The sequence below is a fragment of the Channa argus genome, chromosome 18, assembly GCF_033026475.1.
Source record: "Channa argus isolate prfri chromosome 18, Channa argus male v1.0, whole genome shotgun sequence".
NCBI lineage: Eukaryota > Metazoa > Chordata > Actinopteri > Anabantiformes > Channidae > Channa > Channa argus.
In genome coordinates, this window is record NC_090214.1 from 21,203,620 (window position 1) to 21,225,000 (window position 21,381).

The following is a 21,381-nucleotide window of genomic DNA, read 5'->3' on the forward strand; positions in this document are numbered from 1 at the left end:
ATGTTCAAAACTAGTAGCGTCATAGCTAAAAAGATAAGAGCATATAACTGCTGCCAAAGGTGCTTCAACAAGGTACTGCAAAAATAGTCTGAATACTTATGTACATATGATTTGTCAGTTTTTTTTTTATATTTTTCCAAAATTCTAGGACCCTAGTGGCTAAATGGGTCGAGCATCGGGATGGGATGCAGAAGGCCCAAACCCAGTTAAAATGGTAGGGTTGTGGAAGGAAGGGCATCCGGCATAAAAACACGTGTCAAACCAATGTGCGGAATTACGTTCCTCTGTGGTGACTCCTAAAGGGACATTTCTGAAATTCAGTTTTTTTACTTTGTCAATATGATGTACCGGCTGTAGATTAACGAGAAAAGAAATTAACCAACCGTAGTATCAGGCTTTAACATAAGTTGAGAAAAGTGAGGGGGGTCTGAAACATTCTGAATGCACTGTAACGCTTCCTCTGCCTGAACAATTGTTCTGCAGTTGACTTCCATGGTCAGTGCCACCTCATCTCTGGCACCGACTTCTAAGTCAACCTACCCGACTGACACTTCTCCACCTTTACAGTATGTTTGTTCCAGGGTTTGTATGTAAATGCTATGTTCTGTGGTGACATATTGCCCGTGTGTATCACTGCACAGAAAGGTGTTAATTGAAACATCAACCACTGACAATATAAAACTAGATTAAAAAAGAATTAAACAATGACCAGATTTGGAAAAGAGAAATTGTGACCTAATTTCCATTATAATCCTGATTACCAGCGTCTAGAGGTTCTCGCTCCCCTGTATTTGTTTACCCACGCACCTGATTTCACTTAGCCAAATAAGCCAGTCTCTCCCAACCTCTTGTTTCCAATTTACCAGCATCACGTTCCCTCATTTCTGTTCCCATTTTCTCAAAGCGTATCCTACCCACAATGTCCCAGTCATTCTATCTCATTTCCATGTGTTTTTCTGTTTGCTTTCTTACCTATTTGACTGTTACCTGACTGATTGCTTGGGTAGTTTTGATTCAGATTTTGCCCTAACTTCTGCAGGCTCTATTTGTCTGCCTGGTTTCACAGCCAATATGATTATGTTGTCCAACCTGCCTCCTGTTTTCCATATAAAAACATGTAAAAAAAAAAAACATGTAACTCCTACAGTACCACATGCAGCTTGAACATATAAAACAATACAGAGAAACTTGAACATGCAATAGGTATTGGACACTACCAATGACAGATCTTAGGGGTAACATAACAAACCAGGTAGGACAGCACAAGAACTGTTAATTGAACATGCTCAAGTCCAAGAACAGACTGAAGAGGAAACAGACATACTGTAAAAGCTGGCCATTACATAGTTTTGGCAGCGATCACCAGTAAATTCATTGGGACACCTGAATAGGAAACAAAAGAAACAGACAAGAAAAGAGAGGGTTAGTTTATTCAAGAACTGTGCTAAACCCACAACAGTCATCACTGGTGTTGGCAGGAGGCGCCAGCTAGATCAGCCAGCTTTATTCTGTGAGCCTGAATACTTATAACCACCTCAGGCCTTCATCCTATACACAAGCACTTAATTGTGATTTCCAGTTTCCTGTTTTCGAGAAACAGTTTTGCACAGAACTCCATCAAACTCTTTTTACTGTCTTAATAGCAGACTGAAATTTGCATGTACAAACACAAACACTCAAGATAAGCATAGAAGGGGTGTCGTGACCCCACCCGAAAAGCAACATAGGCCCCAATTCAAGGCAGTCATACAGCATGACAGAGGAAGACTCGGTTAGTTCAGATGTAGCAAAAGCTCAACTAATGATTCCCTTGGTCCATTTTGTAACCCCTCAATCGGACATGAAACACTGAAAGCACGGTGGTTTTACCAAACATGCTTTTGTCAGTTTAGCTCTGGACCACAGAGAAAGGGTTCAGATACAAGGAAAATGGATTGGAAGAGTTACATGATGGGATGGGGCTGAGGCTTAAAGAGCAGTACACAGTACAGTATGTCTTAACTACCGATGAGACACACAGTACTTCAAGCTGAGATGGAGGCATTAGTTACACTGCTCTGAAGAGCATGGATGGGATGTGATGGGATGAGAAGTAATGTACATGCAAATTCCAGTGCTCTACTCTGCAGAGAAGAACGCGCTTAAGCCTGCATCCCACATAGAGGGCGCTGAGCTTGAGTTCACTGAAATAAGTGTGTGAGCCGGACCAATGCTCATCTTATCGCCAGATATTAATTACTGAATATAAGAGAAACATGGAATTCTCCACCATGTCTTGGAGAACACATGAGAGGGGTGAATCACCAGTGATGACATGTGGGACTGAATACAGTTGTGATCACATACGTTTTGGGTCTGAGACTTTCTTAAGCACAGCTTGTTCACATCGGTGCCCAGTGAATCCCTCCAAGCACCTGGTTGATAGGTAGAAAGGAAAAGAGATCAACAGTACTGACATGTTACACACAAGACACACACATGGACACAAAGACATCCAGTGTACAGTCACAGAACATGGCAGGATCCAGCACACAAACACAAATAATGACACAGATACATAAAAACTCATGGATTTACTTTTTTTATGTTACAGTGTTTGCTTCCCACCTTAGCAAACCCGTCTCTAAAACTTATTTGCCAACTAAACTGCAAACACAAATTCTGTTTTTACAACAATGTGACAGAAGTTTACCTGTCACACAACATAAAGTAGGAGCTCAGTAATTAGATTGGGTTTTAGCAACAAAAGCAGCATAGTCCCAGTCAGGGAAAGAAAGCGGTTCTGTATAATGGTTATTAAGCACATTATGCATGAAGCTCACATTCATTCACTGACTTTGATCAACTGCTGTGACAATCTCAGCACAACCGTCAAAACGTAGTAGTATAACTACGTGCTGCTTGAGTTCAGGTGACATCAGCCTGTCACTTTGCTACTACATTAAGATGTGGAGTTCAGATCACCCTTAAATAGCTGCGCATACAAGCGGAAAAACAGCTGTAATATTAGCTAAACCAGGGAGCAAACGGACATCTTGTCTTTCACTTGTGGAGACAACGAGAGAGAATTACTGTATATCAGCTGTAACTAATTACCATTTATGCACTGTCACTGGAGCTGGTGTCTATACCTGGCATTGTGTTTCTCATTAGCGACAGCATCTTCAATTCATCATAAAATTGATTAATTTAATCTGAGGTTCAAGAACTTTGAGCAAGTAGCCAGTGAAACATAAGATTTACACTCACCGGCCACTTTATTAGGAACACCTGTACAATCTAATGCAATCAAATAAAGATGCGGTGCCATCAATTCTACTTTTACAATGTTAGAATTTCTCAGTTTTTAAGTTGAAACTGTCAGAAAGGTGATAATTCTACTGTGTGTTTACTGAGGTCTAAGTGGATGTTGGAGTCATACTGGAGTGCATTTTAACAATAGGTGGTTCTAGTGTTTTGGCCCCCTCATTTATTTTAAAATATTATACTGTAAAAGTAGAATTCATGGCAGAGCTGCTGTATTGATTGTATTAGATTGTACCTAATAAAGTGGCCAGTGAGTGTTGATTGGTGTCAGTTTTATTTACTGCTCCTTTGCCCAGTTTTCAGGTTATAACCATTAGACTTTCCCGACCCATCAGTTCACAATTTCTTTTTCTTTTTCTTTTTGGGTTATACACTCTAATAATAAGTTTGAGCGTTGCACTGTTTTGGTCATTTTACTTGACAATGTAAAATGACCTTCTACAACGCATTGTGTTGTATTCATATTATTTAAGTATGTCGTATTTTTTCTGCTTTTCCTTCCCTTTTTCAAAACTACAGTATTGTTTGCATCAAATTATTGATGTCAGTATTTCATGAGTTCTGTTTTTCTGATGATGTAGCCTCAGTCTTATAAGTTCATTATGTTTTGTGTGATTTCAAATGATAGTAGCTCAGTTAAATGTAGTTTGCTAATCCAGTTACAGTAAATCACAACAGCAACTGTTATATTACCCTGATGCAAATTTCAATCAAAGCCAGTGTAATGACCTACAGTTGACATCGTACCTGCAGAGAAACTTTGTGCTGCCTGGCACAATTTCAAGGGTGAAGCACTCTCCTCCATTAACGCAGTAGTTCTTCTGGCTGTCACTGCAACGCGTCACATGACTGGAGGTCTTGGCTGTAGTGGTGGTGCTGGTGGCAGCTGCAGAGGACATTCACAGTTAGTGTACCAAGAAAATGACGCAAACACATACAGTAGGTCACAGTTGGTTTGCAAAGTGAAAGGAAACTGAGTTTAAACCGTTCTGGTTTCACTAAGTTCTGAGTTCACTGAAATAAGAGTGTAAGCATTACCAATGTTTATCATATCGCCAGATATTTATTACTGAATATAAGAGAAACATGGAATTCTCCACATGAGAGGGGTGAATCACCAGTGATGACTTGTGCGACTGAATGCAGTTGTGATCACAGACATTTTAGGTCTAAGACTTTCATAAACACAGCTTGTTCACATTGGTGCCCAGTGAATAATCCAGAAAACCCCTATGTCTTAGTTTTGTATTTGTAGTTATAAACCATTGCTTCACTATAACACTTTCTATTCAAATGTTGAATTTGAAGTGGGTAGAACACTTTGATAAGGATTTTCTTTTTTGTGAGATGTGTTGAGTCTGAATATAATAGCAGATGACAAGGATGTTTAATTCTAACAATTGTAGATTATCATTTTGTACTGAATACTTCTACATCAGAAAGCTAAGGCAGTGTGTAAGTAGCATGACACTCTCATTATGCTGGACATGTATCATTATGGGTTCATTCCATGTTAGCCCTTAATGATTCATCAGCATTTATTAGTTCTTAATATTTGTATAAAAACATAATATCTTAATATTGAAACCACCAGGTCATGTGAATTTTGAGGCTGATCGATGTACTGAAAAAAATACTTAAGAAAGAAGCTCCACTCAGACCTTTTGCAAGTAGCATCAACTCATTAACTCATTTACTTACATCGCAAAACATCTGGCCACCAAGTTAGATCCACAATGGCTGGCTGTGCCATTCACCATATGAACAACTCACAGGACTTTGTCAACAAGGTTCAAGAACTCTGGACTTAAAGGAGATCATGGTTTTGACTTAGGCAATAGAAAACACATATGAACAGCTGAGACACATCAATGTTCATACCTGTACACTGTGTCCAAGGTGTCCAGCAGACCACATGTGTTCAGATTTCATACCACTGAATCTCTTACGCTAGGATTCACCCAACAGTAAGATCTTTTTTGAGGGGAGGGTAAGCGATTTGATGGGTTCTCAAAACATCAGGATGCAGTAGTGTTTACACTGCAATAGCTATGTGGTCTGATGCATCACAGACCTCATTAAGTGACTGGAATGATTGGATCGCAGTCCACATTGGTGATTGTTGTTTGTAGCACTGTCCACTTGTGATTTGATCCCCTGAAACGCATTTTTAAAACCAAGTGTAAACAGGGTCATATCCTGTTCAACCATTGACCTTCACATTCTTTGCTAACCCACAGAAGTGGACTGTCACAGGACATGTCCAATAGACAGTCAGCTCACTGAGATGTGACATCAGATGTCAGTAACAGCTACACATCTATCACTTAACTGTATCATGTAAATGATGGTGTCCAAAATTTGACTTGTCTCCCTTATATATAAAATATGATCTGATTCTTATCATCTTGTGTGCTCATTTTCATGAATGTAGACATACAGCTTGATCTATTCTCAAGCTGAATGGAGTCAGTCTTAAAGGCTTCAGTAGTGTGAGTATAACACTGTATAAATCTAGAGGCATGATATCAGTATTACACAGCACATTCAAACACTGCAGCAAACAGCAACATATCACTAGATTACACGCAACCTAGTGAAAGTTCAATCAGAACCTTCACTTGATGTATGTCTTCGGTGAACACAAACTCTTAATGTCTGTGGTTCAATTTATGGTAGAACTTTCATAAATAAGTAAATATGTGAATGGGGTTCAGAGGTAGGGCTCTATCGTAGAAGAAAATCTATAATATTCAGACTCCAATTATGTATTTGTGATCTACTAAAGTCATTACTCCAGAAGCCATAACTAATAATGATTTACTTTGAAAACAGTAATCAATAATCAGTAGGTGTTTTCAGAGTGCAGAGAAATTTGACATTTTTACTGCCTATTCTTAGCTGCTGAACCAGAAAAATTAGACGTCGTGCCGAGGAGGAGTGAACAGGCCTCTTCACTTCTTTGCTGTTCAGGCTCTTGGGGCAGAGCATGGCTTGTATTTGCAGCAGAGGATAGTGTTCCTGTCGAGCGCTGTCAAGGACAAACCGTGATGCAGTGCACCAGCAAAAAATGTCTCTCTGCATAATTAACTGAAATCACAGCAGTCATATCTGTTAAAGTGACAATGACATGGCATAAATTGATCATGAAATGGGATCTGATCTTTACCAAAGTCACAAATATTAACGCACACAGCATTTCTAAGTTGATAAAACACAAACAGTTATAATCTTTCATTTCTTTATTGAAGACATTAAAAAATATACAAAGTGATGGTGGAAACAATGATGGCAACACCAGGTATCTAATGTCACTCGACGTCAACCGGGATCTGGTGTGAGCAAATCTGGAGTCCAATCAGGAGATCTACATTCAAGAGTTGTTGATTTGCATGTAGTTGGAAAGTGTTTAACTTTAGACATTCATCAGTCCACAGTACGACATGATTTGGGACTCTGACTACTCTTTATGTGACAACATAGAATCATCAATGAGGTAAAGAAGAACCTGAAAGTACTGGGTTCATTGGAGTTGGTTAACATCTCTGTTCATGTTCAGTCAACCATATGCAAAACGTTAAACAGGTATAGCATCCATGGCAGGACACTGCAGTGGAAGCCATTGCTCTCCAAAAATAAAACTGTAGCATGCTCGAAGTTTATCAAAGACCACCTTAAGACTCCACAACACTGCTCGGAAATTTCTTTTTTGGAAATTAGTTTGGAAAGAACACACAGCACTTTGTGTGGCCAAAAGAGAACCGTGCACCAACATGAAAACATTATCCCAACAGTTTAGTTTGATGGAGGGACCATCATGATTTGGAGCTGCTTTGCTGCCTCTGGACCTGAACTGCTTGCTATTGTGGAGGGGAAACTGTTCCTAGGTTTATCAAGGCATTGTAGAGGATAACGTGGAGCTCAGAAGAAGCCTGATGAGGCTGCAGTAATAACCATAAACAAAGTAAATCTACTACAGAATGACTTTGGAGACACAAATCCCGCCTTTATTAATAATAGTGGTACAACATGTCAACATATTAAGTCACTGTCAACTATACTTTTTTATTACAGAAACTTCATCTGAATGAATTGGGAGTTTAAATGTAACACAGAAATGAATCTTCTGTTCACCATGACTCAGTGGTTTTATTTTAGTTTCATTTCTGTAGTAACGATTCTCTCCCTCCTCTGGTTTGTGAGCATAGTTTCTCACAGCCTATGGGTTTTAATGCAGGTCACTATCCTGTATTATTTTCTGTTCGAACAGCTGAAAGTGTAACATCTCCTACTTAATATATTCTGAAGTCTAATTTAGTTTAGACTAAATAGTTAGTTATAGTTATGCTGCTCCAGGCCACCCCCCCGATGTACTGAGCCCCTTTCCTCCTCTGTCTCCTCTCACCCCACAATTGTCACCACTGTATGTCATTAACTCTGTGTGTTTTCTCCCGTAGTTGTCTTTGTCCTTCCCTGTCCCCCTCTCTCTGTCCCTTTCTGCAGGTGTCCCCGGGCTTTGAAGCTGTGTGTCTTCCAGTGTGCAGCTACTGGTCCTACCAACCTGCCCGATGTTTTGTTGTTGCTTTTGTTGCTCTTTTTCTTATCTCTCTCCACTTTCCACTCACCCCAACCGGTCAAGGCAGATGGTCGCCCACCCTGAGCCTGGTTCTGTTTCCTCTCCACTGTTGCTCATAGGGGGAATTGTTGGGTTCTCTCTATACATCTTTACAGTCTTGACTTTATTCTGTACAATTCCTTGAGATGACTTTGTTGTGAATTGGTTAACATAATGACACTTTACCCAATGGCACTGTTTTATTTCTACACTACTCATGTTTAAAAATCACAACAGTCCACCATCCTACATCAGTATTTGTACTGATTTCAAGGCATTTCAAGAATGAAGCTTCACTGAGGAAAAGTCAAGAAAGCTGGAAATTCAGTCGGGGCGCACAGATTTAATGAGCCACAGAAATCACAAAACAAGGAGAAAACATGTCTAGTAGCATTATTTTGTCTCTTACACCTGATTTTTTTTCTGGGTAAACACAGTGGATTGTTGTGCATTATCCCACTGTGCACTAGCACATGTGATCTGTTGCCTTCAGATAGAGTAATGTCTCATACAGTTTAAAGCAGCTGTGGACAATATCAATGTATAAATGATCAGGGAAATTTCTGCTAGAGTTCTCAGCGCTCCGCTGCACTGCTTTATGCGATCTCTTTCTCTCTGGGTTTTTTTGTGCAGATTTCAGAAAGCAAATTAAACTGCATAAAGTACTGGCAAAATGTGAAAAGTACCTTACGGAAGACAAAGGCCTGATATGCCAAAGAGTGTAATGTAAAAGTCCCAGAACTGTGTACTGTTACTGGTGTGTACTGACCCAATCCAAGAACTGGTCATCTGATTTCTAGTGAGGGTGTGGTCAATATACAGTGTGGGCCTCTAGGCATTTCCCTAATGCTACCTGCCTACCTAGCAGCTAATGAGAGTTTAAAACACAAGAGTCACACCAGCTCAGATGCCTCCCAGGTCGGCGATGTAAAAATGTTGAGTGTTGGGGAACCATGGCAACCTGATGAAAAGTGGGCTAAAGGAAAAAGAACATTCATGGACGAGCTGAGATGGAGAACTATGGGAATACCACAAGTAATGACATCCTGCAGGAAAATGTCAGGGTGGCAGCACCATGACACATATATGGAAACAGTTTCTCGTAGATGTTAGTGCAATATGGAACAAACATAAATATGACAAAGACTACAAAGAAATCAGTGTAAAAATAAAATGATTCTACAATGAAAGTAAAAATTGACATGTTAGTCGATGTTAGTCAGTAAAAGTTTCTGTTTTTGTTTTTGTTTTTTATTTGGTGGTCAAACTATTGAGAATTCTCACAGGGACGGATAAGAAGCTTCTGTACAGCCTGGCTGAGGAAGTCTACATATTTTTGTACCTCTGTCAAGGGTCATTTGTGAAGTTGAGGTCCATATGGGTTTAGTATGTTTCATGGATTTGTTGTATAGAAACAAGTCAGTGGTAAGGACAGGCAAGCATCTTCAAGGAATGAGTTGAAAATAATCTCTCGTCTTTATAATTTTATGATGTGGGATGCTAAAGTAATGTCAATGAATAAAATCCTGACATAAATGCAGTGATACAGAAGTACATTTTTAATGTATCTGTATCTTATTTTAATCATTTACTTCACCATTAAATTTCCTGTGCTAAACACCATTATTCATTCTGAACATTATTCAGGTGTAGCTGGGCCACTCTAGGACATTCAGAGAGTTGTCCCTAAGCCACTCCTGTGTTGTCTTGGCTGTGTGGTTAAAATTGTTGTCATGTTGGAAGGTGAACCTTCAGCCCAGTCTGAGGTCCTGGGCACTGTGAAACCTGTTTATATTGAGTCCCTGCTGCTGAAAAACACACCCACAACATGATGCTGCCACCACCGTGCTCCACTGTAGGGATGGTATTGGGCAGGTGATGAGCGGTGCCTGGTGCCTTTGTTTTCCAGTGCACAGCTACTGGTCCTATCACCCTGTCCAATGTTTTATTGTTGCTTCTTTCCATTCATCCCAAACAGTCAAGGCAGATGGCCGCCCACCCTGAGCCTGGTTCTGCTGGAGGTTTCTTCTGTTAAGGGTTAGGGTTTTTTCTCTCCGCTGTTGCCTAGGACTTGCTCAAGGGGGATTTTTTGGGTTTTTCTCTACTGTATGTTATTTTTCTCTTTGTGCAAATATCAGCCAGTTTCACCCAGTTGCTGTTCGATCATCTACTCTCTTGTTTTGGGGATTCTGGTCATAGTGTTTGGCCACAGCTTGGACTTTGATCTTACCTTAGGTTATCTAAATTGTAGAAAGCTACTATTACATTCCTGTCTCTTAGTTTATAAAACAAATTATTAATAACATTTAAAGTAAATTTTCAATTAAGAAGACAGAGAACATCTTCCAATTCACACACAATTTTCACAGAAGTATTTATTTAGGCATTATTATAATTTCACTAATTAAACCAATATATCAATCAATTATGACCCTTTGTGGTAAAAAATAATAATAATTGTAGAAGTTTGAAAGGAATGGAGCACAATGTCTATTCGTATGAAAGGAAGTATCAATATTGGTTTGATGTGTTTGAGTCAGTTCAGTCTACCTGCCTTCTGTTTTTGTACTTAACAAAAGGCTCACTTGTTTTATTTGGAAGCAACTACATTGCATCCCTTAATTTACCTACAATAAAATCACAAAAGGCTTTGACTTCCCGTAATGAAACTTTATTACTGGGCAGCTTTCCTTCAAGCTGCCATGTACTATTCATTCACTACAGATATTCTGACTTCAACTGATATAGAAAACTATAGCTGAAGAACACGAACAATAATACTTACAAAACATGTACATTATTAGTTCTTGTGAAGCAAAGTGTTAGAGTGGGTGGAGTTTTAAACCAAGAAGTCAAAAGTGGAATTCATGAAAAAATGAACTCACAAATACTGTGAACTCACAGTACACACACTTTCTGCACGTGACAGAGGTCAACTGTGTATGTTTTATAGTATATTCCAAAAAGCTTCCTTTGTTGTCTGTCTGCATGGACAGACATACAGCTTACTGTCTGTCTGTCTGTCTGATTAGACAAGGATAGTGCCAACACTATGCAACTAAAGCAGCCTGTATACAGTCTTACAGCAAGTTAATATGTTTGTAAATAGGGAGAACAGGATGATGATGGATTGTATAACTCTACAGTACATAATGATTAATTGAATAGATACTTTTCACTTTTTCAAGCATGTTGTGTTATTGCTGAGGAGAGTGATGGTTCTGATTTCCATAAAAAACAGTACCAAGGCTTTAAAAAATGCTGACTCGGTTTAGAAATATCTTTTGGCTTTCACGGTGTCCATTCCCTCGGCTCTGCAGCCCTAACAGTTCTGCTGGCCCAGTCAGTATTTGTATGTTGGAACTGGGTGAATCAGCAGCTCATGTTATATATCTGTCTTGTTCTATTTAGTGCTGATGCAGGAAGCAGTGTGCTCTTTAAGCAGAGTTGAGAAAATGGACCATGTGGAAGTGAAAAGGCTTGTGGCACATTTGACTGTGATATTTGCATCATGTGGCAATATAATATGAGTATTTGCTCCTTTCTAAACTACACTCTGTCTCCAACATTAAAGGTGCATTGCATTTGCATTTTGTTTAACAATCAGTGTTTCTCATCATCTGTCTTTGGGGTCTAACAAATCTGCAAATACTGAAAAGAAGACTTTAAATCCTTAATAATTCTGTATTTTTCATTTACTTAACAGTCTTCCACTTTTTGCAGCATTTTTTGTCACTTTGCTGGCACCAGCTGTCACCTATTTTCACCATCAGCATCCCCAACAAAAATCGCTGACCACCATATATGTTCATTCTCGTGAACATGCACGATACAAATAAAGAGCTGACGTGTGAATAAAACTGATAAGAATAATAAAACTTTAAGAACTTAACTAGTTAAAGAAGAGTGCACTCAGCTACTCAGTTCAGTACCAAAGATAATTTGAGCTGTTCAGTGTTATATAAAATACAAAACTTGTCTAAAAATGTTAGTTAAAATAAAATAAAAGTTTGATCAATTTGAAGTGTGATTTAAGGACAAATCTATGGGCAGCAAATAACTAAACCTACACATGTACTTTAGCACATTGGACATTTTAAAACAGTACTGTATAATTAATTTAAGGACTTGTCTTATCTCCATCTTCAGAGAGAGGTTTGCTAAACAAATTAGGTGAAGGAAAGATTGGATATGGAATTTGTTGGGCTAAAGAGGTCAACAAATCTCAATATTGCACCAAATTGGAACCAGATCTAAAATTGAACTGGCCATCAGAACCCATCCCTACTATTGTTGAAAAACTTCACAGGGTACTTTAACCAAGTGTTTAAGGGCCGACACAAACAGAGAGAAGATTTATTATCACCTCACATCGCCTTCATCTGAGACAACAAAAGGCACTTGAACACGTCGTGTAGACTAATGCATGTATACACTGTGCCAGTGTGAAATGAAGGTCTGGGATTGGGTATAGAGACCTAAAACCTCTTAAAAGTTTTGTTGTCTTACCACTTTCACACCCCAGAGAAAGGTTATAGCTTGATCTGATTAAGAAAATATCTGATAAGAAGTTGTAAATGATACTAAAGGTGTTGTTGCACTGATCCACTAAGCTGAACAGCCAATCAACTGAAAATCTGCTAACCGGGGTCCAACTAGCACCAACAGTGTGGGACACCCTGCCATAACTAGGCTGATGGACGCTCACCAATGGTCCAACATAGGCCGACAGCTGACTGTCAGCTTGGTGTGTCAGAGCAGGTGCCTAAATGTAAACAAACCTTAACCAATCGACCAGGTTAATGCAACATTAACCAAGCCATGGTCACGTGTGTACAACATCATCAAACGCCAAGCAAGAACCACTCATATGAACAGATTAGTTCTTCAGTACGTTCAAGTGACTTAAGACAGGATAAAAATACTGGTTTGAGCGTGATTTATTGGAATTAATATTTTAGAATGCTTCACTTTATAGTTCTGGATCTTTATGTAAGTTTCTGTCCAGGATCATCCTCTCATGGCCCGTGACAGCTCTTCACCTGCCGTAGGCTTTAGTATTCCCTTAACTTAAACATCTTCATAACAATCACACAGTGCCTCACATATTAGTCATGAACCACATTGCTTCAGATGTTTCAGCATCTGACGTCATGTCAGACATTAGTACAGCAGTGCTTTGATTATGCGTCACCATCACCTGTGTTATTGAGATTTTTTTACCTGTTTGTTGTCTGTCTGCCAAATTTCTGGCTGACGTTTGATTCTTTTATTGGGAATTAAACTTGAATTAAACAAGCGGCCTTCTGGAACATTTTAGGGAACATGACGATAATAAAATCTCAACTCCTCATAAACTTGATTATTATGAGGCTGAAACTTGAGTTTGTGTCGTTAGAACAGTTCGGTGAAATTCACTTGAAAACACAGCAGTAGAACAATATGAAAATGTTCCAACCTTAGCTCTACTGATGCGTCACTGGCCTTCCACGTGAAAACAGGACCACTACTAATTGTTGGAATGCAAAGTCAGGTGCGGCTGCAGGAAATTTAGTGTTAGTTACAGGCAATTAACTAAACAAGAATTGTCTATGATTAAGTGTAACTAACCTTTCACTGAAAGCACTGGTTGGAACCTGACCACCCTATCCCCCGCCCCGCCCCACCTCATTCCTCCCTTCCCACCCACCTTCTATTAGCCAGACAGAGTATAGTCAATCAAACATGGATGTGACTACAACAGAAACGTCATGGTGGCGAGCCACTGGCAGACAGACATGATTAGTGGCTGGTTTTTTTCTGCTGCAGAGGGATGGAGAGGGCATCAATTAGCCTCTAGCAGGCTCTGACCTTGAAATGGAGCGGAGTCACAAAACAGGAAGTCTCCCTGTACCACAGCCTGGAGTTTCAGTTTGTGGCATGCATCATTTATTGATTTTCACTTTTTCATGTAACTGGAAATGTGAAGCCACACATTTCAGGGATCCTCCATATTGTATGTTGTCTACAAGTTAATTCATTCAAACCAGAGGACCATCCATAGGGGTCCATCCATTGTAGTATGCCTAAATCATTGGGCTATAATTTAGAGGATCATTAATACTTAAAGAGGACAGAGGGAATGTTAGGAATAATACATCCACTTGCTGTAGGGGTGAAGCAGGTTTGAAAAAAGCTGTTGTTGCCTGCACATCTATCTTTGTACCAATATTTCGGAGGCTTAGTCATGGCGCTGCATGCTACTCTCTGCAAGTCACAACGTGTCTGCTTGCACGCAAAGTCTTGAAAGCAGCCACTGACAGTCATAGTTGACAACTTGCAGCTTTTAGGTAATCAGTGATAGAAAAAAAAAATCAGTTTCATCGATTTATTAAACAACACCCATCGTTTGGGGTTTAGAGGCCGGTTAATGAACAACAGACATTATATCTGAAAATAAAAAATTAATCCCAATGATTCCCGTGAGCAAGTGTTAGTTACTTACAGATAGTTGGGATGATGATGTCATTGGATTCCTGTGTTGTCTGAGCTTGGGGAGTCTGCTTTGGGATGGTGGGACGTTGAGCGTTGTATTTCAGTGTAACAGAGGGATCAGACTGAGTCACTCCTGAAGAGCCAGGCACATCCGGCCCTTGCGTAGATGTTTTTTCCACTAAAATGTCAGGATGTCCTGGGGTAATGGCGATGGCGGTAGTCAGGGAGACAGTAGACTGAGATGAATGATGAATCGACACAGTTAGTCCTAGCGTGGGGTCAACTGATATAATAATTGGGTTCTGTCCGATGCGTTTGGGATCTAAGTGTGTGGGTGGTTCATACTCAAAGATCTTATCCACAAAGACCCATTTGAGTCCAGCTGTGCAGAGGGCAAGGCTAAGCAAACAGGCCAGGATGGGCAGAATGCAGATTTTCTCAGAGTGCAGGCAATTGTTAATCTGTTCCATCTCTATGCACACGCAGCAGGTCCCTGGCAAGGCCACAATTCCCAAAGCCCCCAAATGCTCCCCATCACCACCACCACCATCTCCCTCTGCAGTTTCCTCTGCACCCTCCTCCCCACTCTCACCAGCTGCCTCTGTCTCCTCTGGTTTCTCCTCAGGGGCTTGTCCAGTATCAACAGTAGAGCTGGTGGGGGAGGCCCATCCAGGAGGGGTTGCTGGCCCCGCAGAGAAGTCCTCCATTCCCTCAGTCATTCTGTATGAATGAAGGGTCTCTGAACACCTCTTCTATTAACTTAGAGCATCACAGAGCGGCTGTCTGCCACCAGTCTCTGCAAGTATGTTTTCCGTCATGAGGCTGTAGATTCAGAGCTGGGATTTCAGAGAAAGGTAAAAATGCTCTTCAGAGGGAGTCAAACCTTGTTAAGAGTCTGGAAGGTATGCAGACTGCGCATGAGGGAAATGAGTTCCTTACTCATGCTGTCCAACAAGAAATGCAATAATAAGTCTATAAATAAATCTGCTACAGGAAAAAACCAAAAGGATCGCCAGAGAGTCTTTAAACGTTCTGAAATGTCCAGCAGTGAGCAATGGTGGAATAGTAGTGCTCACTCACCTGAGCACTTGGGCAGAAGAGGCGGTGTCGACGTGACGGGCCGGCTTCAGCTGCAGTAGCTGTAGTGCAGAGGACAGGACGGCCAGGCACTGCAGTGGCAGGAGGGACATGCTTTCTTATTCGTGGAGCTGCAACTAACTGAAAGGCTGAATCATCGGGGAGCGGCAGGCAGGTGCCCTTCCTTCTCAGTGCAGCAACAGAAAGAGATGAGTAAGGGAAAGCAGGGCGAAAAAGAATCATACAGAGTACGAGGGGGAGGGGGGCTGCAGTAGCACAGACAGGCACAGAAGATTGGATACTCCCCTTTTCCTTAGCTCCCCTCCTCTCTCAGTCTTTCCTATCCCGGTGGTGAGCAGGGCAGCCTCTGGCCTCCTCCCTCTTGGTCTCTCTTCCTGTCTGCTGGTGTGTCAGTGCTGTGTTTGCGGGCAGCTCCCAATCCCAGCACATGTATCCACCTAAGCAAGTTCCTACTTGATCCAATTAGAGGACATGTCAGCGAATCGCAGGCAGGCAAACTGCTGTAGCCTCTCCCTCCAGCACCACTCCCCATTGATTATGCTGATACTAAAGGGTGTGTTTTTTGTCAAGGGGAAGGAGCCAGGGAAGCAGACATATGATCCTTCCCAAGAGGATGCAGCCATTGTGTTCTACTCTTCTCAAGTATCTGCATTCATTAGTGTAATAACATAATAACACAAATGATTGTGCACACAGGATAACACCTATTGAAACATTTTATAACTTAATGAATATCATTGTGATGCTCAATCGCTTATAAACTTAACGCAAACCTTTGGTTTTATGTTAAATACATGTCAGAATGAAACGTATTCAGCTTTAAATTAATGAGCTGTGTTGTATCTACTACAAATCGTTCTGCTATCATTACACTGCTGTTATAAACTTTTGCCAATACACCAAAAAATCCTGACTTACTATAAACATGTGCATATATATATATATATATATATATATATATATAAATAAGAAATTGGCTTTAAAGATTTTTTTAAATAACAATTGTATAGGAATAAAGACTATTAATTGGTAAAACAAACAAAGGAATATATGCCAAATATAATATTTCCCCATTAACTATTCACTGAAGACATTTGGACATGTGCGTTGAAAAAAGTCCAGGAGAAAATAATAAAAGAAATGACATCTGAATTTTATTTAGTTGCTTCAGTTTCAATGTCCTAATGCGATGCCCTGAAAATACAGACTAAACTGAGCGTATTGATCACAAAATTCACACTCTCTCTGCGAGTGTGACAGAAAGCCCCCAGACCGCCAATTAAACTTTTACGTGCCCAACCCCCCAACCACTACAGCTAATAGGCTAAAAGGACATTTCAAAGTCTTCTGGAGGAATCAGGGCTTAAACAAGATGAAGACAGTCACAGAGGTCAGGTCAGCACCGCACTGACACTGCTGTGACCCTTTTCAACCCTCAGACAAAATTAATACCATTAATGGTATCTGTGGGAGAGCACTTCCTGCCAGGGCTCTGAATTAGGGAGCTGCATATTGATTAACTTCTCAACATTTTCACGCTCTTTCGATAGGAGCTAAGAAGTAACAGGAAATAATAAGCATTTAATCCATAGAAATGTGATACTGCTGCCTTCACATTCTTTAGTAGACTTTCAGAAGTTACCTCCCTTATTCTTGGTAACCGGCCACAGAGGTACCAGGTGTCCATCTTAGCCATGGTCTTCAATTTGAGGTTAGCTCCTCTTGAATTAAGCTCATCTGATGACAATGATGATGATGATATCAAGAAAGCTAGAGGAGTAAACATTAATGAAATAAAAACAATACTATTTGTCCATTTTGACCATTTAGTTCCCCCCCTTTACAGAAGGGGGATGAGTTGAACAGTGTAATGGCCACTGGGAGAAAGAATCTCGTGTAGCATTCTGTTGAGCACTCGACTGTGATCAGCCTCTGGCTGAAAATGCTCCTCTGTGCAGCCAGCACACAGTGGAGTGGGTGGGAGAGATTCCCAGGATTGAGCAGAGTTTGGAGAACATTCTCCTCTCAGCCGCAACATGCAAAGGGTCCATCTTCTCCCTCCTTTTTAGTTTGTCCAGTCTGTTACTGTCGACCACCTTCATATTGCTGCACCAGCAAACCACAGCAAAGAAGATGGAGCTGGCTACCACAGACTCATAGAACATCTGCATGAATAGAAAGTAAAGGAATAGAGCTGCCCCAAAAACAAGGGGCAAGAGGTAGTTTTTACCCCAAAAAGCATAGGATTAAAAGAACAGACACTTAATTTTGAACATGACTGTAAACCCGTCTGTCACTATGGGCCCTTAATATATTTAAGCTGCTTTTTTAAAATTTTAAATCCATCCATCTATTATCTTTAATCACTTATGTCTTAGGGGGTGTGGGGTGGGGTCCACCCTGGACAGGTCTCCAGTCTTTCCCAGGTACCCAAACATTTACCCTCACATTCACACCTATAGTCAATTTAGAGTCACCAATTAACCTAACATGCAAACTCTACAAAGGTGGGTTTGAACCAGGGACCTCCTGGCTTTAAGTCAGCAGCACTAACCACTCCATCACCATGATGCCCTTTAACAAAAAAGTAACCAATGTCCTGTTGCTCTGTGAAAAGCTCATGATGCTAAGGATGGAAATATCAATTTAAAAAGCTTTTAAATTTCATTTGTTCAATCTTGCTCTCTTTCTTTAATTTTAGATGTGCAGCAGCCTCCTGTCACTCATAAGGTTAATAAAGCTGCACATTAAAATAACTTACTGCTTCTGCATGAAACTATGCACCTCTTGATTCTGTTAGTAAATGATGACTAGATCCATTAGTGTGAGACAGTCTGAAAGCTATGGTGCTATTTTACAAAACGAATAACATGTTTTGTTCTGCCATTGGTATTAGGAAACCCAGACATGTCCTGATATGCTCTGCCATGCTTCCCAATCCCAAGTAAAAGAATTCAAAACCAAAAGGTAAAAATTGCAGGATGATGTTATTATGTATCAAGCTTTCAAAGCAGACGTGTTGGAGCTAAATGTTTTGAAGCCTTGCTTCACCACTTGAAAACAAAATCGCATGACATCCCTAAATGAAACTTATTACATCAGCCTGACAAGTGTCACGCTGGTTTTGAAAACCAAACATACTTCTCATTCTGAGTCTATTTCAAAGTGATCCGATTTTATAATACAGACTTTACTGAACCAAACAACAATTAATGGCAGCATATGAATAGGTTGTTTTCAAATCAGCTTTTTATCATTTAAGTTGCCCATAACACAAAGCATTTAGCCAGCAGATGTCACCATTTTTAACTGTGGCAAATGCTTTAAAACCCTGAATCAGTTTCAACACAATAGTTTCATACAGATTCAGTGCTTCAGAAAGCTTCAGTTACTCCACCACTACATTAAACTATTCACAAATATCTCAAAGAGAGAGAGAGAGAGCGAGAGAGCAAGAGAGCGAGAGAGAGAGAGAGAGAGAGAGAGAGAGAGAGAGAGAGACCTGGTGGAGTTCTGGTGTCAGCAGCACGTCAAACTGAACCAGAACCCCGTGGAAAAGGAGATGATCTCTGCATGAAACATGTAATCATGGCTGCACTGCCTGTTCAGAGGATTTGCTACTTCACCACCCACACCCCTGTGCTTGATAACCAGGTGAGTTGAGGCAGTCCCCTGCATGACAGACTGCTCAACGAACATGTGGACATCACCAACATGTTCATAAAATCATCTTGCACCAGATAGAGACGGTCCAACGGCACTGGATCTTACAACTGGTCTCTACAACTACTAAGAAGGACAAGCTCCTCCCCAGCAAAACAGGTTGGAGACTCAGCCCTGACAAACAAAGTGACTGGATCTTAAACCATTTCCTCATGGAGGCCGGCTCGTCTTTGCTGTTCCATCTTATTTCTTCTTACCAGCGGGAGAGGAGCATCTGTTGCCTCATGCAGCCCAACAATGAGGCCCACAGCCTGGACTACAGGCTGGTCAGAGCCCTGGAACCCCACTGCTTTCAAAAATGGACTTAGGGGTGGAGGGATAAGAAGGCATTGAGACTGGTGGAAGATGCAGAGACACTGTTGGAGTTTGGCAGAGGAAGGTACCTGGGGTGGATCTCTCAGGCTGTGAAAGAGTGCAAAGGAGATAAAGATACTAGATGATCTAAAGTCTCAGGTAAAAGCTCTAGTGACTGATTTGTGACAGGCTCAGCAGGAGAAGACTTAAATGCATAATCATTGACTGACAGGTTAAAATGTTATCGGTTACAGAATGAAAGTGGTAATTATATGGTTATGAAGTATAAACAGAGGCTTGCACAGACGAATAACACCATCTGCTCCTCTGACATTGAAAACCTTTCTGGTGTTGCTGGGTCTTCATGATACTGTTTATTAATGTTCTCTAACAAACCTCTGAGGGCTTCACACAACAGGTGTATTTATACTGACATTAAATTAGACACAGGTGGACTCTATTTACTAATTAGGTGGCTTCTGAAAGCAGTTAGTTCCACTGGATTTTAGTCACTGGTATCAGAGTGAAAGGGGCTGAATACAAATGCATGGTACTCTTTTGAGATATTTATCTGGAAAACATTTTGAAATTTCTTATTTTCCTTTCAAGTCACAGTTATGTACCACTTTGTCTATCACATAAAATCCCAATAAAATACATTGATGTTTGTGGTTGTAATGTGACCAAATATGCACATTTTCATTTCATTTTTAATACTTTTTCAAGGCACTGTCACAGTGCATGTCAGAGCACAAACCAGGGCATGTCCAAGGAATTGTCTGTAGAACTCCGAGACAGGATTGTGTCAAGGCACAGATCTGGGGAAGGGTGCAGAAAAATGTCTGCAGCATAGAAGCACAGTGGCCTCCATCATCCTTAAATGGAAGAAGTTTGGAGAGAAAAGTGTTATGTCTGGAGGAAACCAGGCACCACTCAGCACCTGGCCAATACCATCCCTGCAGTAAAGCATGGTGGTGGCAGCATCATGGGGAAGTTTTTCAGTGGCAGGAACTGACTAGTCAGGATTAAGGGAAAGATGAATGCAGCAATGTACAGAGACGTCCTTGATGAAAACCTGTTCCCGAGCTCTGAACCTCAGACTGGGGCGATGGTTCATCTTTCAACAGGACAACTACCCTAAGCACACAGCCAAGATAACAAAGGTATAGCTACTGGACAACTTTGTGAATTTCCTTGCGTAGCTCAGCCAGAGCTTAGACTTGAACCCAATCTCTGGAGAGAGCTGAGAATGATCAACCTGATAGAGCTTGAGAGGTACTGCAAAGAAGAACGGGAGAAACTGGTCAAAAATGGGTGTGTCAAGCTTGTACCATCATACTCATAAAGACTTGAGGCTGTAATTAGTGCTAAAGGTGCTTCAACAAAGTATTAGGCAAATGAGGTGAATATTTATGTATATGTTTTTTGTTTTTTATTTTTAATAAATTTCAAAACACAACAAAGATTTCAAATAAACGTATTTCACTTTGTCATTATGGGGTATTGTTTTTAGAATTCTGGGGAAAATAATGAATTTGATCCATTTTGGAATAAGGCTCTAACATAACAAAATGTGGAAAGAGATAAGCACTGAGAATATTTTCTGGATCCACTGTATGTAATTATACACAACAATCAGGCAATGTAAAGATCATTACAGCACCAAGATGTTTACCCTTTAAAAGCTGACACAAAAAGTGTAAAATCTCTCCATCGTCCTCTATGAATAAAGGCACAAAAAGGCCTAAAAATGTTTTGTTTTTAAAATAGGTTGGGAAAATGTAACAAAGAAACAATGAATGGGATACGTGTTGCCATTGTTCAACTGATAAAAACCATGGAAAATTCTAAAATGGAGACTAAGAAAAAAC

The 21,381-nt window shown here is 40.4% G+C and overlaps 1 protein-coding gene across 8 annotated transcripts in view; it reads right to left on the reverse strand.

Moving 5' to 3' along the window:
- The window catches only part of nrg1 (neuregulin 1), a 35,342-nt gene extending 19,401 nt beyond the window's left edge, over nucleotides 1-15,941 (reverse strand). For 2 of the 8 annotated variants that reach the window (XM_067484183.1, XM_067484182.1), the window contains exons 1-3: nucleotides 14,406-15,923; nucleotides 4,054-4,192; nucleotides 2,347-2,414 (exon numbers count right to left, since the gene is read on the reverse strand). In XM_067484183.1, the coding sequence (XP_067340284.1) occupies nucleotides 2,347-2,414; nucleotides 4,054-4,192; nucleotides 14,406-15,114 (916 nt within the window). In that variant the 5' untranslated portion in view covers nucleotides 15,115-15,923. Of the gene's footprint in view, nucleotides 1-1,324; nucleotides 1,384-2,346; nucleotides 2,415-4,053; nucleotides 4,193-14,405 lie in introns of all 8 variants that reach the window. The other 6 variants (XM_067484181.1, XM_067484180.1, XM_067484185.1 and 3 more) reach the window with 6 other exon arrangements.
- Between the last annotated feature and the right edge of the window lie 5,440 nt (nucleotides 15,942-21,381).